At 36.8% G+C, this 18,820-nt stretch overlaps 1 protein-coding gene across 1 annotated transcript in view; it reads left to right on the top strand.

Moving 5' to 3' along the window:
* The window catches only part of caly (ubiquitin carboxyl-terminal hydrolase calypso), a 175,797-nt gene that overhangs the window by 135,592 nt on the left and 21,385 nt on the right, over positions 1-18,820 (top strand). Inside the window, exon 9 of the mRNA XM_090390239.1 lies at positions 14,062-15,160. Within this exon, the coding sequence (XP_090246365.1) occupies positions 14,062-15,160 (1,099 nt within the window). The remainder of the gene's footprint in view (positions 1-14,061; positions 15,161-18,820) is intronic.

Below are 18,820 nucleotides of genomic sequence, written 5' to 3' on the forward strand. Positions count from 1 at the left end.
CATATCCCGGAGCAATATGGCCTTAGTTGCTAATGCTCCTAAAAACCAAATAACAAACAACTGTCCATTACGGACAATGTTTAACACTATATTGAGTGATGACTAGACTTTGGATAAATGCCTATAACGCAAATATTACAAGCAATACTGCATATTCCTTAACTCGATCATTTTTTCAAATGTTGATTTCGGAACTACATAACAAATCACTGGGTGGCAATCAATTCAGTGTGGGAGAAATTTTTACTGAGCATGGGAAACGTTTTAATGCTGTTTTGCTATTCATTCTCATGCTAACGACTACATGAGATGAAACATTTTCATTAAACATGCCAAAAATTCAATCTGTATGCTGGTAAAAGAGTGTTATAGTGAGTTGTGATAGCGTTATAATGAGATATGGGTTATAATATAAGAACTTTGTTATAACGAAGACCTACTGTATATATATATATACATTTTTTATATATATATATATATATATATATATACAGCCACTCCCTGACTTACGTAAGGGTTGCGTTCCGTAGAACTCTACGTAAGTCACATTTTACGCAAGTCAGAATTTCCCTCATGCTTGTGCAGCACTCGCAACTGTGCTCGCTGAATTGACTGAATCAAAAAAGAAATGCGGCGAATGTGTAAATAGAATTATTTATTGTATTTATTAAATTTTTTATCTCATGCTCAGGAAAAATTACAAAACGTGCAATTTAAAAAATTACAAAATTATAAAATTACAAAAAAAGAGGGAAGACAGGCATAACACAGTAAGTTTTACCTCTCGAGCATCGTTGCCATTATCGACGCCTTCAGCTGATAAGTACGCCACTGCGGAGGTTGAGGGCTATGGAGATCTAGAAGGGGTTGGCCGTTCAACCTTATGAAAGAACATATTAATGGATGACTGGATGGTGGCTTTTTTCTTTTCATCGTAGATTTCTTTGTAGCAAGCAAGCATATCATTCACCCCTCTGTTAACTTTTAAGAATCGTTCGCTGTCAGGATCCATCTTCTCAAACCTCACTATTGCCGCTGCAGTTTCGTGAAATGCCATTGCCATCTCTCTGGTGATGAAGCATCTCGGCTCCTCATTTGGTTCATCTTGAGTTTCGTCAGCATTTTCTTCTTTTACTATCACTGCCTGCAAGTCAATAAGTTCATCGTTAGATAATTCCTTTTCTTCTTCCTCTGTTAACTCCTCCACGTCTTTAGCCTCAACTTCCAACTTAAGTAGCTCTGCAACCTTTACAATCTTATCTGTAACCTCTTCATTTGATTCATCTTTTTCAAATCCTTCTAAGCCTTTTACATGCCATGGGCATATTTTCTTCCATGTACCATGTAAACAACTTTTAGTAATTTCTGCCCAAGCCTTATTAATGTTTAAGATGGCATGGTAAATACAGGGAGCCCCCGTATAACACTGTACTTCTACAACACAGTTTCGCTCTAACACAATTGATAAATTGTGGAAAACCCTTGCATAACACAGTACTTCTGCAACAAGGTTTTGCTCTGACACTGTTTGAGAATTGCTGGAAATCTCGCATAACACTATTTTCTCACTTTTGTGCTGGGAAAACTCTTCTATTATGTTGGATGTAATTTTTTAACGTTTCTATTCCTCTTTGTGAATCCTACTGTTGACTCACTAGTCGTTATCGCCTTCATGATATTTTTCTAAAACACATTTCTAGAGGTCACTACCATAAAACAATAAAAACAATTTGCAATTTTTGATTTATTGGTCTTTTCTATTAGTATAATGAATTATAAACGGGTAGTAAACTCAATCTTCTTGCATTTGCTATAGTACCGATAGCTTGAATAATGTGAGTTTTCATGTTATTATGGTGAAGTGTGTTTCCCCTTCCATGAAATATTTAGTAATATAAAAACAAATAAATTTTCAGAAACTCATTACTCCGTATCGTGTTTGTTGCAACTTGTGTATGCTGTGTTCTTTGTTATTAAATGCTTATCATTTTTACTGTTTTAAATTTTACAACCAAAAAATAAAAGTCAGCGAACAGAAATATCAATTAGTATGTACATTTTACAGTACGTATTAATTAAGCTATGTATGTAAGCGTAAATTTATTTTTATTTTGCTAACTGTAAAATATTCTTACGATCTTCACATATCGTTTAAAGCTGGGGTCCACTATATTTTGTTGGAAGATCCCTGGATTAGGTTCTGCAAGGAGGATGCCTTTGTCTGTGCTAGGTGTCTAGAGGGTCAAGAAATTAGGTCCAACTCAGCGTTCTGATGGGCGTCTATGAGAGCTTGAGGTGTAGGGTAAATGCCCTCGAAGAAATTAATATAAGGTGCCCATCAGGTAAAACAGAGGCATTCTCCAAGGCAGAATGTGCTGGTCCCACAGGAACTAGTTATTGTTGGTGACTCTATTGTCAGGGAGATGGGGAATATACTATGCAAGAAGGATAGGTGGAACAGGACCAAGTCTGCCAGTTGCAAAAGTTGATGATGTTGGAGAGCAGATATCATCTTTTAAGGGCACAAAAGGTGATATTGTTGTACACATTGGCATTAATGACCTTAAGAGTAAGAGATCTGCAGATTTACTCAACAAGTACAGGTCAATGTTGAAAAAAAAAAGGTTGCGGGTTACGGTTGAATGTGAAAGTGTCTGCAATTCTGCCCAGACACGATAGGAGGGGGGGGAGTATATGATGAGAGCCTTGTCGATCAATTCGGCCCTGCAGAGATTGTGCAAGGCTCAAGGGATAGAATTTTTTTCAGCCTGGTCTGTGCTTGTTGACAGGAAAGACCACTTCTACAGGGATGGGGTACACTTAAATAGGAAGGGTGCAAGAATATTTGGTGATGCTATCGAGGCAGTGTTAGGTGGGTAGTAAAACTGCTAGCTTGGGGGAGGATACACAGACTAAAAGGTTAAAAGTGGTCCCAGGCAAAAGCAAAATTGATTCTTGCACTACTTCTATTAGAATGAGCAGCAGCCTGAAAATGCAAGGCAATGGAGATTTCCAGGACTGCTGGGAGTCATAGAGGAATAAATAAATACATGGGTTGTGTTAAGGTAACTAAGAGTAGAAACAGGTGTATGTATACTTGCATGTACACCAGTGCTAGGAGTATAGTTAATAAATTTGATTAGCTTGAAGTGCTAGTCAAGATATCAAAGGTAGATATTGTTGGGATATCAGAGACATGGTGTCACACAGACATAAGCAGTGCAGAATTGGAATTTGGCGAGTACAATGTGTACAGGATAGACAGGACAGGAAGTGACGAGGAGTTATGTTGTTAGTTAAGAAACACACAAAATCTAAAGAAGTGCATCCAATTGATGTTGGTCGACAAATCAATGTTGAGTCTGTTTGGTGTGACATAAGCATAGGGAAAGAAAAAATGAGAGTAGGTGTGTGTTATAGGCCTACTGAATCTGATGAGTATAATGAGGAATTGTGCAGAGAAATAGAGTGGGCCAGTAAATCAGAATGTCTTATAATGGGGGATTTTAACTTTCCACATATTGACTGGAACTTGTGGGTTGGTCCTCGCAAACTAGCAAGACTTTTGTGGATTTATTGGATAATTGTTTTCTTCAGGAACATGTTCAAAAGGCAACCAGAGGGAGTAATACTCTTGATCTGATTATCATCAGTTATTATTCATGCATTAAGAATTTACAGATAAAGGAACCACTGGGTGACAGTGATCACAATGTACTGATGTGGGAATTACTTAAAGATATAACTACCATCAAGGCTAAAGGGAAGGGCTTTTGCTTTATAAAGGTGACTACAGGGGTCTCAGACAATTTTTAAATTCTGTACAGTGGGATAAACTGATGATGTTACCATCATCGAATTCTAAATGGGAAGCCTTCAGGGACTTAATTTTGGAGGATACTTGGCTTTTCATTCCAAATAAGAAATATTGTTCAAGGTTTAGGCCTAAATGGATGTCAGATGAACTAATGAGGCTCGTGGTAGAGAAGAAAAATGTATGGGATGCATATAAAGTATCAGGTGACACAGAAGCCTATGGCAGATATAAACTAGTCTGTAATCAAGTCACAAAGGAGGTTAGGCAGGCGAAGGCAGATTTCAAGAAATCTTTGGCAAAGGATGCAAAGTAAAACAGCGAAGAATTCTTTACTTATGTAAATTCTAGAAGGAAAGAGATGAATCAGATTGGACCACTTAACATAGATGGCTTGACTATTGATGATCATGCTCAGGTATCTCATAAACTGAATGAGTATTTTGCCTCTACATTCACATATGAGGAGTTATTCAATGAGGGGAATGCCAGAGGTTTATCAAACCCTAACAGGGAGCTAAGTGATTTTGTAATAACTGAGAGCAAAGTGGAGGAGAAATTGTTGAAGTTAAGCATAAAAAAGGCAACTGGGGTGGACAGGATTTATCCAGTTATATTAAAGGAGGCAGCAAAGGATTTATTTCAATAGAGGTGCAGTTGTAATAACAATAGATAACCTCCACTGCTGATTGGAGTGCCTTTTAAGGCTGTGGGCACACCATTCATTGTTTTAACTTGATTTATTTTGGGAGTATTCACAAATGCATAAGGTTCTTATTTGTTTCATCACATCCGTGCATCTCCATGTAACAACTCTACTCCCAGTGGGCAAATAATTTTGGGAAATTTCACAATTGGGTCTTAGCATTAGCATTAGCATTAGTAGAGGCATTTGATGCAAGAAAGCAAGCTTATGCAGCATCAGCCAAAAAAATTAAAGTAAAATAAATAAATAAAAAATAACCACTTCCACTTCACCCCTCTGTTCGTTCGAAATACTAGCCGAGTGGGTCAAGTACCTGCCCGGCAACCCAAAGGTCGCGGGTTCGATTCCCGCCTCGGGCTTGGATCAGAGTACTGCAAAAACCTTGGGAGGTGCAATATGGCCACAGAAGCAGATGCGCCAACAACTACCAAATCCAAATCCAATCCAAATCGTTCGAAATACCTGTCCAGCCGAGCCTTAAACTTATTTAGGCTATCAACTTCCACGACAAGGGATGGAAGTCTGTTCCACCTACCAACCACCCGCTGGCTAAAGGCAAATTTCTGCACATCTATCCTACATCTGTCCTTCCTGAATTTGAATTTATGCCATCTCAGGTGATTATTCTGAGCAAGAGGAAGAATCCCATCCGCATTGAGCATGCTCAAACCATTCAAGGCTTTATATACCTCTATCAGATCACTTCGCTGGTGCCTAGTCTCCAGACTCTGTAATTTGCAAAACTTATGCCTTTCTTTGTAAGAGCACCCCCTTGTTCCATTCACTAATCTTGTTGCCCTTCTCTGTACTCGTTCCAGCATCTCTACATCCTTCTTGAAATGAGACCTCCAGACCTGTATACAGTACTCTAGGTGTGGCCTGACCATTGCCTTATACAAGGGAATAATCACCTCCTTATCCCTGCTAGAAAAATTCCTATATATATCATCGACAATACACCATGAGCTACTCTTGCAGCCCGTCTGCACTGCTCAGAAAACTTCATATCTGCCTGCACAAACACCCCCAGGTCCCTTTCATTCTCTACCACTGTCAGTGTAGTACCACAGAGTTGATACGTTGCTCTGGGGTTGCCGTTTCCCATATGTAGTACTTTACATTTGTCAATGTTAAACTTCATTTGCCACATCTCAGCCCATCTGCTCAACCTTTCCAGATCCTGTTGCAGTAGCATAGTGTCAGTAGTGTCCTTGACAACCCTGCCAACCTTCGTATCGTCTGCAAACTTAGACATTAAGCTTGATATACCATCATCAATATCATTTATAAATACAGAAAACAATAATGGACCCAATACTGAACCCTGAGGGACTCCACTAATAACATTAGTCCACGATGAGCAGTGTCCATTGATTACCACTCTCTGTCTTCTCCCCCTCAACCACCCCTTTATCCATAGCAGCAATTTGCCTCCAATGCCACACTGCTCCAATTTATGCAGCAGTCCTCCATGTGCAACAGTATCAAAAGCCTTTCTAAGATCCAAGTATATAATATCAAAGTTATTCCCTGCATCCAGTTCTTTTGTGACTGCATCATAGTATCCAATCAAATTGGTCAGGCAAGACTTCCCCTTAACAAAACCATGCTGTGTCTGAGCTATAACTGAAGTCTTGTCTAGATGATCCTGCAGTGCTTCTTTAACTAGTGCCTCCATTAATTTTCCAGGAACAGAAGTTAAACCAACAGGTCTATAATTACTTGTGTCGCCCTGTGATCCTCCTTTGTGAATTGGGGTCACATTTGCACATCTCCAGTCCATGGGTACCTCCCCTGAGTTCAAGGAAGCTCTCATAATTATGGCTAAAGGTTTGCTTACTTCCTTTGCTGCTTCCGTTAATATAACTGGATAGATCCCATTCACCCCAGGTGCCTTTCTTGTATTTATCTTCAACAATTTGTCCTCCACTTTACTCTCAGTTATTACAATATTCTCTAGCTTACTGCCAGAGTTGAATACACCTCTGGCATTCCCCTCGCTGAATAACTCCTCATGTGTGAATGTCGATGCAAAATATTCATTCAGTTTGTTAGCTACCTGAGCAGGATCATCAACAGTTGACCCATCAATATCAAGTGGACCAATCTGATTCATCCCCTTCCTTCTAGAGTTTACATAAGTAAAGAACTCTTTGCTGTTTTTCTTTGCATCCCTTGCCAAAGATTTCTCGTAATCTGCCTTTGCCTGCCTAACCTGCTTTGTAACTTGGTTACAGATCAACTTGTATCTATCATAGGCTTCTGTGTCATGTGTTAATTTGTATGTATCCCATGCATTTTTCTTCTCTGCCATATGTCTCATTAGTTCATCTGACATCCACTTAGGCCTAAACCTTGAACAATATTTTTAGTTGGTATGTAAAGCCTAGTAGCTTCCAAGATAAGTTCTTTGAATGATTCCCATTTTGAATTTGCTGTTGGTAACATCATCAGTTGGTCCCATTGTATAGAATTTAAATACTGTCTCAGTCCATCGTAGTCACCTTTACCAAAGCAATAACCCTTCCCTTTACCCCTAATGGTAGTTACCTCTTTGAGTAAATCCCACTTCAGCACACTGTGATCACTGCCACCTAGTGGTTCATTTATCTGCAGATTCTTAATGCATGAAGAATCACTACTGATAATCAAATCAAGAGTATTACTCCCTCTAGTTGCCTCCTGAACATGCTGATGTAGAAAACAATCATTCAATAAATCCACAAACGCCTTGCTAGTGTGTGAGTGACCAGCCCCCAAATTCCAGTCAATATCTGGGAAATTAAAATCTCCCATTATAAGACTCTCTGATTTACTGGCCCACTCTATTTCCCCGTACAGTTTCTTATTATACTCACCAGAGTCATTAGGCCTATAGCACACTCCTACTCTCAATTTTGATCTCCCAATGCTTATGTCACACCAAACTGACTCGACACTGCACTGTCCAGCAATGTCGACTGACTTCACTTCCTTGGATTTTATGTATTTCTTAACTAATAGCATAACCCCTCCTCCCTTCCTATCCTGTCTATCCTTTCTGTAGACATTGTACTCCCCAAATTCCAGTTCTGCATTCCTTATATCTGTGTGACACCACGTCTCTGAAATCCTCACAATATCTACCTTTGATGTTTTTAGGAATACCTCAAATTCATCAAATTTATTTACTAAACTCCTAGCATTGGTGTACACACAAGTATACATGCACCTGTTCTTTTTCGTAGCTAGCCTAACACAACCTATGTGTTTTTTTGTACCCCAATGATTCCCAGCAGTCTCTGAAATATCCTGCATCTTATTTTCCAGGCTGTGGCTCATTCCAATAGAAGCAGTGCAAGAATCACTTTCACCTCTGCCAGTGGCTACTGTTAATCTATTAGTCCTTATATTCCCCCAAGCTAGCAGTTTTCTGACCCACCTAACACTGCCTCGATAGCATCACCAAATATTCTTGCACCCTTTCTATTTAAGTGTATCCCATCCCTGTAGAAGCAGTCTCTCCTGTTAACAAGTACAGACCAGGTTGAAAAAAATTCTAGCCCTTGAGCCTTTCACAATCCTTCCAGGGACAAATTGATCGACAGGGCTCTCATCATATACTCCCTCCTATCGTGTCTAGGCAGAATTGCCCAGACACGATTGTCTTTTAGAAACATTTGTTATGCCATCCGAAATTTTACTGAAATTGAACCAATAGAATTTATCTATACAAATATAGTGAACTCTTAGCCATAATAATGATAGCTTCCTTGGAGTCAGGGGGGACCCCATGGACTGGAGGTATGCAAATGTATCACCAATTCACAAAGCAGGTTCAAAAGGTGACACAAGTAACTATAGACCTATTAGTTTAACTTGTGTTCCGGGAAAAATAATGGAATCACTGTTTAAAGAAGCATTGCAGTTATAGTTAAGACACAGCATAGGTTTGTTAAAGGGGGGGTCTTTTCTAACCAATTTGATTGGATACTATGATGTGGTCACAAAGGAACTGAATGCCAAAAATAATTTTGATATCATATACTTGGATTTCAGGAAAGCTTTTGATACTGTTGCACATGGAAGACTGCTGTACAAATTGGAGAGGTATGCCATTAAGGGTAAGTTGCTACAATGGATAAAGGGATGGTTGACTGGAAGATGACAGAGAGTGGTAATCAAAGGACACTGCTCTTCGTAGACAAATGTTATTAGTGTAGTTCCCCAGGGTTCAGTGTTGGACCAGTTGTTGTTTTGTATATTTATCAATGATATTGATGAAAGTATATCAGGTTTAATGTCTAAGTTTGCAGATGATACAAAGGTTGGCAGAGTTGTTAACGACAGTAAAGACAATATGGTACTCCAACTGGATCTAGATATGTTGGGCAAATGAGCTGAGAAGTGACAACTGAAGTTTAACATTGACAAATGCAAAGTGCTGCATATAGGTAGCAACAACAGAACAGAAACGTACCAGCTGTGTGGTACTACGCTCAAGGAAGTGGAAAGTGAAAAAGATCTGGGGGTAATTGCGCAGTCAAATATGAAGTTCACTGAGCAGTGCAGAGGCTGCCAGGGCAAGTCACGGAGTCTTGTCAATGATATATAGGTGTTTTGCTAGCAGGGACTGGGAGGCGATTATCCCGTTATACAAGGCGCCACACCTAGAGTACTGTGTACAGGTCTGGGGGCCCTCATTTTAGGGAGGATGTTGAGTTATTATTATTATTATTATTATTATTAGCCATATGGTGCAAGGAAGCCTGAGGCTTATACTGCACCAGCCAAAAAAAAGTTAATTTACCCTAGGACCCAGAGAGAGAGAGAGAGAGAGAGAGAAGAGAGAGAGAGAGAGAGAGAGAGAGAGAGAGATGTAGAAGGAAATCACCAAGAAAGAGAAGAATGATGATATCCAGCTCAGGACCCTGGGTGTGCCAAGCCCATACTCACCAGATGTGAGCCCCTGGAGGGAGTTGCTAGAATGAGTACAAAGAAGGGCAACAAGATTGGTGAGAGGAACAAAGGAGTGCTCTTACCAAGAAAGGCTTAAGTTCTGCAGATTGCAGCACCTGTGAGGTGATTTGATTGAGGTGTATAAGGCCTTGAATGAACTGAGCAAGCTGAATGCTGTTGGGATTCTTCCTCTTGCTCAGATTAAGAACCTGAGGGGACACAGATTCAAATTGATGAAAGACAGTAGAATAGATGTGCGGAAATTTGCCTTTAGCCAGCGAGTAATTGATTGGTGGAACAGACTTCCAACTTTTGTTGTGGAAGTTGATAGCCTAAATAAATTTAAGGCTGAACTGGACAGGCATTTAGAACAAATGGGATGGTTTTTTTTGGCTGATGCTGCCATATGCTTGCTTTGTTGCATCGTATGCCTCTACTAATGCTATTGAACTTGTGCTTGTTTGAGACCATAAAAAATAATTGTGACTTTTAAAGAGAGCAGAAGGTACATGAAATCTAGATGTTGCAGAAGAGATTGTGCTTAGCGGCGATGAAGAAAATTAAATGAACGTACATTATCTCACATATAAGTATCACAGTTTGTAAGGTAAGATGTTTGTTCAGTTATTACTATTTAAGTTACTACTATTATAAAAATAAAGTTAAAATATTAAGTTATTACTAATATAAAAATTATGTTTCCAATAGTTATAAAAAATAAATGGCATATTTTTATTAGCTTTTTGGAACATAACCCTCTTTTTTGTACTGGTTCTTAGTCCCGTAAAACGTGGTTTTGCATTACACAAGATTTTGTAAGAACCAAACTACCGTGTTATACGAGGGTTACCTGTATTATAAGATTTCCAAAAGTCTTAACGTAAAATGTTTCTCGCGGTCTGCTGCAGACAATGCCTGAACAAATGTTGTGCTTAAATAGTATTCTTTTAAATTTGAAATAACACCCTGATCCATAGGTTGGATGAGTGAAGTCGTGTTTGGCGGTAGAGATATGATTCTCACTTTTGAATTGAAATCATCTAGATGCATAGGATGCCCAGGAGCATTATCTAATAGAAGCAAAATCTTGAACGGAACGTCGTTGTCTTTACAATATTTTTCAACCTTGGAAATGAAGCAGCATTTAAACCAATCCTCAAAGAGAGATATTGTTATCCATGCTCTCTGGTTTCATCAGAAATGCATGGGTAGGGTGGCTTTATTGATGTTGTTAAATGCACAAGGATTTCCAGAATGGTACGCAAGCAGTAGTTTTAATCTGTAATCACCCGCTGCATTAGCCCCAAGTGAGAGCGTGACCCTATCTTTTTGACGCCGTGATACCATTGTATTTTCCTCTTTGGCAATGTATGTTCGATCCAGCATTTTTTTCCAATGCAGAGAAGTCTCGTCAATGTTAAAAATTTGTTGCATTGAATAATTTCATCAATAATTTTTTCCAACGCATCACAAAATTTCTCTGCAGCTGCAGAATCGGCACTGGCGACTTCACCCCATACTTTAACGTAGTGGAAACCAGTGCGATGTTTGAACCTATTAAGCCACCCATTTCTTGCCATGAACTTGGCTTGGGATTCAGCATACTTATCCTTAATATCTTCATAAATACTTCTTGCTTTAGCTTGAATGGTCATTAGACTCAGGGACACTCGCTTCTGAATCTTATTTTCCATCCATATTATTAATAGATGTTCCATCTTCGATATAGCATCGAAGTAGTGACATTCGATATAGTGACTGTTGATCTTAAGTGCGTTGATCCTTTGACATATTCTTTTATACGTGCACTGTCCCTTAAAATAGTATTCACAATTGAAGCAACAAGACCTAATTCCCGTGCAATAGATGAAAAACTTTGTCCTGCTTCGTACTTCTTAATCATTTTCATCTTCATTTCTAAATCAATTTTGTTTCATTTCCTGGCACAACCACCACTTGCACTTTTCGTTGGTCGCTTTCCCTTCATCATTGCAATACATAAATAGGAATATAGAGAAGTTTCTGAAAATTTGTTTTTTATATGATTGAAGATTTCAGTGAAGGGGAACACATTTTACCATAATAACCTAAAAACCCACACAATTACAGTTATTGGTATTATCGCAAATGCAATAAGATCGAGTATACTACCTTTTTATAATTAGATGCACTAACAGAAAAGCCCAATATACCAGAAAGTGCAAATTGTTTTTATTGTTTTATGGTCATGACCTCCAGAAACATGCTTTAGAAATATATCGCAAAGTCATTCAAAATCGATTCTTATAACTGGAACTTGAAGATTAAATGCACAAGGCATAATATGTTATGGGTCAAAATTAACTATATATTATCGGTGTAAATATACCATAGTTTACCCATAAATTTAACTACCTGAATAGTGTAAAGGCACTGTTTGATTTTATCTCATATTGTGGAATTAACTTCGCAACCATGATGGCATGTCTGCATTGTCAGGGTACCTGCCCGCTCACTGGTGAGTGAGCTAACAAACTCCGAAATGCGTCTGGGTGGTGGTGCCCACTGAGAATAAATAACAGTAGTCTTCTCTACTAGAGAAGCATTGTTTATTCGAAGTAGTACAATACCTGGTATCTTGTTGTGAAGGTAGCCACAATATGAGATAAAATCAAACGATGCCTTTACACTACCCAGATTGTTAAATTTATGGGTCAACTATGGTGTATTTACACCAACATTATATAGTTATAATGGGAACATATGATAACAATGAAAGGGTAGTGCAATTTCCATTATAAATATGGCCTTTTAGAGAGATAAACAGCTTAGTAATATAGCAAAATTTTCAACTTCCAAAGACTTGGAACGAATTAGAAAAAAAAACAATGTTATTGGGTTCACATTATGATATTTTCACAATACTTCCATTTATCCCTACAAATGCAAAATATGTTTCCACATATTTTTCAGTTTGCACTGGCCAGTAAAAACTTTCGTAAAGTCAAATTTGTGTAAGTCGAGTATTACGTAAGTCAGAGAGTTCCTGTATATTTATATTTTTTAATTGCTTAATTATTTTTATAACAGATGATGGCATTTGTTATTTCTCTTTTAATGTAAGTTATTCTGCAATATCTCTTAGATAGTTTTGAAGTTGATATTTTTACTATACATAATTAATTATTTATTTTAATAGAGGTGTAGTTATAATAACAATAGATAGCCTCCACTGCTGATTGGGGTGCCTTTTAAGGCTATGGGCACACCATTCAATGTTTTACCTTGATTTATTTTGGGAGTATTCACAAATACATAAGGTTCTTATTTGTTTCATCACGTCCATGCATCTCCATGTAACAACTCTACTCCCAGTGGGGAAATAATTTTGGGAAATTTCACATTTGGGTCTTTTAGAAACATTTGTTATGCCATCCAAAATTTTACTAAAATTGAACCAGTAGAATTTATCTATACAAATATAGTGAACCCTGAAATGCACAGCTCTGCCATTTATTGATTTGCTTATTTGAGACTTTTCTGGACCACAGGCATCTTTCATTATTTGCAAGTTGTGATTTAATCATTCTTCACCTATCATGTGTTGTACACTTAATCATTCACCAAATAAAATAAAACAAATTTCTGTTTATACTCTGGGGGTGGCCAAATAGGATCAGAGAAGTTTACAAGGTAGTCAAGATAGTGAATACGAGAATATTATCATATTTTATGATATTTTGTGGATTCAAACGTGACAGTTTTAACTCTGTACAGTGTACAGGCCACTTGGCTACAGGCAATTAAACTTGCTTGGCAATTGATAGTTATACATATCCATGGGGAGTTTTGCTGTAGCTATATCTGTATTGATCTGGAAATGCCTGTCAATTGATTATACTTCTAAATGATTTTTAGTCATGTAAGCTCTTATAATCTTATTTGTTGTTACAATGTGCGATATTAGATTTGATCTGTAAGCTTGAAAGGATTCTGCCAGTAAATGTTACTAGTAGTGAACCTGTACATCACTGAAACAAAATGTTACCTACCATTAGAGTTCTTTTTATTGTTGTTATTATTTATTTATTTTTTTTTTTGTAGGTAATTGGTAGCTAATTTAATGCCAAATTAGTTCTCACAGAGCATGAAGGAAAGTCTTACGTTCATTTGCCCTCCCTCCTAATAATATGTACAAGAGAGGATTGGACAAATTATTAGAACGGATTAGCAAATGACATGGGTAATTTTTTTTATAATTAATAAAAGGATTATATCTTTGACCTTTACAAGTTTCAAATCAAAGTTGATTAACACCATAATTTTTCTTAACTGATATGATATATTGTTGTGTTCCTTACATATGTGACAACAAACTTACATGCTATACAGCTGAATTTTTATATGCTACAAAAGTAGTATATTTAAGAAAGGACTTTAGATAAAAATCAGGTGACAGCTTTTTTTTAAATTCTGAAGTTAAATAAATTTAGTTTCTTTATGCCTTTATCAATACTAATAAACTAAATTTTTTTTTTTATAAGTGAAATATTTTTGCTTGATTAAATGATTAAATATATGTGTAATGTTTGCCTTACAACTTTTTCTTGAACATATGTTGTAGCAACCAAGGCAAGTCAAAGAGTGTAAGCATACTATCTCAAGCTCAGAGTGGAACATCTTCCTATCCTAAGTCTATTCCAGCCCTCGATAATCATAATTATGCCAAGAGTCCTTTGATGGAAGGAGTTCAGCCTGACTCTTCTGGAAACCAGCCACATTATGAAGATTATAGTGATTCTGATTATTCAGATGATGAAATTCCTTCAACAGTTCAACGACATAAACCTAAACCAGAAAATGGTACTGTGCAATCCAAAGAAAACAGTGAAATTCAACCAGTGAGTGATGTGTCAAGTTGCCACCAAAAAAGTGAATCTCAGTCAACATCTCAGATAACAGTGCCAACTACCAAACATTCATCTATGGGGCTTCTGACCATCAATACTTCATCTGATATCATGAAACCTCTCACAATACAAACAAAATTTCAGCCTTCTCCCACTCCCAGTGCATCTAGTACTGACACTTCTTCTGAAGCTGGAAGTGCATTCAATTCACCAGTGAGGTCAGTAGCTTGTAGCTTTACCCAGAGCAGTCCAAATTCTTTGGGTAAGATGACTAAACATGGAGAAAATGCTCTACTGGACGATGTACGTGATATCAAAAGGTTTGTTGTTATTCGAGTAACATCTAGTAGTGAATCTTCTTCTGTTAATAAGGAGGAATCAGATAAATTGGATCCAGGACAAAAGGTTGATAAGTTGGAAACATATTCATCAAGTGAAAAACTTAAAAGTAATATCCCTGTTAACTCAGAATCTGTCATTGAAGTATCAAAAAAGTCCCATAATTCAGAGCCAATACTCAGTGAAAACATTGAACTTCCTACTAAGCGGCCTCGTATGGAAGAAAAAAATGAAGATATACCTCCCAGTTTAGAAGTTTCCACAGATTCAGCTATATCTGATAACCAAATACATCAAGAAGAGAGCTCTGAAACAAGCAGTAATAGTTGTTGTACTGGAAATAAGACAGCAGAAGCTGACAGTGGTCAGCTACAACCTCAAAGTGAAAATGGCCATGATACTGCGACAAAGTCCAAAAATAAAGCATCTTCTAAACATCCTCACTTGACAGAACCTCATAAATTTGCCCCTAAAGTAAGTTAGATATATTTTGTTCTTGAAAATTTTGGATTTTTGCAGTTGAAATAGATAAATTACTAAGTTTACATATTTTATATAAATAGACCTCTGCATCCTGATGGGAAAGTTGATTATTAGATGGCAAGCAGTATTTCAAATCTACACTTAGTCTAGTGTTTTTTTGCATAAATTATTCACATAATTTATTTCTTACTTGTTAAAAAGTTACTTTTACTTCATTGGTTAATTTGTTTAATTCATAAACTTCATTCCCAGTGAAAAATTGTTATTACTATATTTATAATTTCTTAATGTCATAATCAGTTTATATATATATATACACATTATATATATATATATGTAATGTGTAAGGATGGAATTCATAAGTTAAATACAGTGCAGCCTTGATATATCATGATTTCAGTTATAATGCAAGTGTGACCATGTCTGCCAAGAAAGATATAAAAATGTAGTTTATGGCAGAACATGAATTTCACAATAGACACTAATGGAAGCAAACTGTACCTTACAGAGTGGAACCAACTACTGCAATGGTTTCCAAACTGTAAACTACTGAACTATTGTATTCTCTTCTGTGGGATATTCCCTCAGTTAGGTGAGTAAATTTTTATAAACACTTTTAGTTATGAGAGAAACTTTAGAGAACTTTAGATGTTCAGTTTCTCCCGTCTCACCTCAATTAGAGATACAATAAAAAATACATAAATGAAACAAATTGCTCACGGAACACTTACAAAATTATGAATTCGGCTGTGAGCTAGCTACCATATTTATCAGTTGCAATGTATTTAGTTATAAATTTTTTAAACAGCATGCGACATTCATTTCAAAGATGAAATCACATTTGGAATGGCAAAAATGTGAAAGGCATAATACAGAGTATGCAAGAATTTATGAACGGTTAGTATGTATATAGTGGATTCCGGTTATTTGGGCCACTAGTTAATCGGTGCCATCGGGTTAATTTCAGGCAAATCTTAAAGAACAGAACCTAATCAAGAAAATAGCCAGGGCTTTCTTCACTTAATTGGGACAACATGCCGTTTAATTAGGGCAGGAGACTGCAGCACTCAAGATTTATTTATGATTGTCTCCAACCATACCACATGGTCCAGTTGGATTTCTGGAGGTCACAACCATAAAACAATAAAAAAAATTAGCAGTTTCCGGTTTATTGGGCTTTTAGCATTAGCATTAGTAGAGGCATACGATGCAAGAAAGCAAGTTTATGTAGCATCAGCCATAAAAAAAAAAAAAAAAAAAACTGCTCCCATTTCACCGCTCCGTTCATTCCAAATATCTGTCCAGCTCAGCCTTAAATTTATTTAGGCTATCAACTTCCACAACAAAAGATGGAAGTCTGTTCCACCAATCAACTACCCCGTTGGCTAAAAGCAAACTTCCGCACATCTATCCTACAACTATCTTTCCTCGGTTTGAATTTATGCCCTCTCAGGTGATTATTCTGAGCAAGAAGAAGAATCCCATCAGCATTGAGCATGCCCAAACCATTCAAGGCTTTATACACCTCAATCAGATCACCTTACAGTCACCTAGTCTCCAGACACTAATCTGCAAAACTTAAGCCTTTCTTCTTAAGAAAAACCCTTCGTTCCATTCACTAATTTTGTTGCCCTTCTCTGTACTTGTTCCAACAGCTCTACATCCTTCTTAAAACGAGGCCTCCAGACCTGTATACAGTACTCAAGGTGTGGCCTGACCATTGCCTTATACAAGGGGATAATCACCTCCCTATCCCTGCTAGAAAAATTCCTGTATATCATTGACAAGACACCATGAGCTACTCTTGCAGACCGTCTGCACTGCTCAGAAAACTTCATATCTGCCTGTAAAATTACCCCCCCAGGTCCTTTTCATTCTCTACCACTGTCAGTGTAGTACCACAGAGTTGATACGTTACTCTGGGGTTACTGCTTCCCATATGTAGTACTTTTCTGTTAGTGCAATCTATTATAAACGGATAGTAAACTTGATCCTATTGAATTTGTGATAATACCGACACCTGGAATTCTGTGGTGTTACATTATTATGGTGAAATGTGTTTCCCCTTCCGTGAAATCTTCAATCATAGAAAAAACAAATAAATTTTCAGAATCTTCTCTTCATTCCTATTTTTTAAGCTTCATAACTTGTTACTTCTTTCTCACTTGCACATGTCGTGTTAGTTGCAATTTGTGCGTGCCATGTTTTGTTATTGATTGCTTATCTTTTTTACTGTTTTAAATTTTAAACCCTCCAAAATGTCAGTGAATAGATATATCAACTAGTTAGCACATATATATTACAGTACATATTAATTAAGCTATGCACGTAAGCATAAATTTATTTTTATTTTGCTAATCCATTGAAAATATTCTTCCAATTTTCACATATCATTTAATTATTTAATTGGTAAGGTAATAAAGTGTAAATTTGTGCTTAATATATCTTTACTTTTATAGCCTGTGGATAATATTCCTCCTATTTTTGCTTATTAGAATCGCTGTTTAATAGAATTAAAATTCGATTCACAAACTTGATCACAATGACTGGCTCTCACTACGTATCATACAGTGAATGTACTTTACTATGGTGAGTACATTGTAACGTGATTTGATCATACAGAGAATCATTCGTAAAACTTGGGTCCACTGTATTTTTAACTATTTACCTGAAACTCTGCATAATTGGGGCAGCTGCTTAATCGGGCAAAAATTCACTATCCTAGTGTGTCCCAAATACCTGGAATCCACAGTATTTATAAGTTGCAACTACTAACTGCAGTTTCTCTATAATTTTACTGCAGTTATGCAAAATTGAAGTGCCATTTATAACCCAAAGCAGTATATCCTTTGATGGAGGTGGGTCTGATCCAGAATGTAACCTAGCTGAATTACACTATTTCTGAAATTGGAAATGTAACTTGTGCAATGCATCTATTAAACCCTTATTAGGTAGATTGCACAAATCCAATATTACAAGAAATATTTATAATGTTTATAACATTTATGACCTGCATTTGAATATTATCCCACTTTTTAATTACATCATAATACTGTGCCTGACCAGTCAGACAAATTTTTCCATTCAGTATACTATATATTATATATAGTTTAGCACTGATGATATATTAAGGAATCCTTATGTGCTGTGATGTAACAACTAGATCGCAGGTATAGCATAGCTTAATTATGAGAACTCACCTCATAGTAATCCGCTTGGTTTGATGAAACTTATAACAGGTACATAGAAGTTATAAAACTTTTAAATTCCAATTAGTAGTTATTTGTAATTTAAAGTAATTTTGAATTTTAAAAAAATTACTAGATTATGAGCTTTAAAAAATGTTAAAATTTGCCTAAGAAAGGAAAGTGCACATTCCATTCTATAGTTGTCTTATTAAAATCATGTATTAAAATAAAATAAAAGTGAGATGAAAGCTAATAGCCACGCACGAGCGACTTTCAAAACCGTCCTCAGTTAGCTATAGTGGGAGGAGAAGAACATGGGAAGTATGTTATATACTGGTTAAGTTCCCAAAATGCATTTCAGTGCACGTGGAAACTTTATACGTGCTAAATTCCAGATAGGGGAGAAGTTGATTAGAACCTTCATGTTTAATATATTGAACAGTGTGTGGCGCTTAAACCACTC

This window comes from Mastigoproctus giganteus, chromosome 2 (genome assembly GCF_048544385.1).
Source record: "Mastigoproctus giganteus isolate SK-2022 chromosome 2, ASM4854438v1, whole genome shotgun sequence".
In the NCBI taxonomy this organism is placed as follows: Eukaryota; Metazoa; Arthropoda; class Arachnida; order Uropygi; family Thelyphonidae; genus Mastigoproctus; species Mastigoproctus giganteus.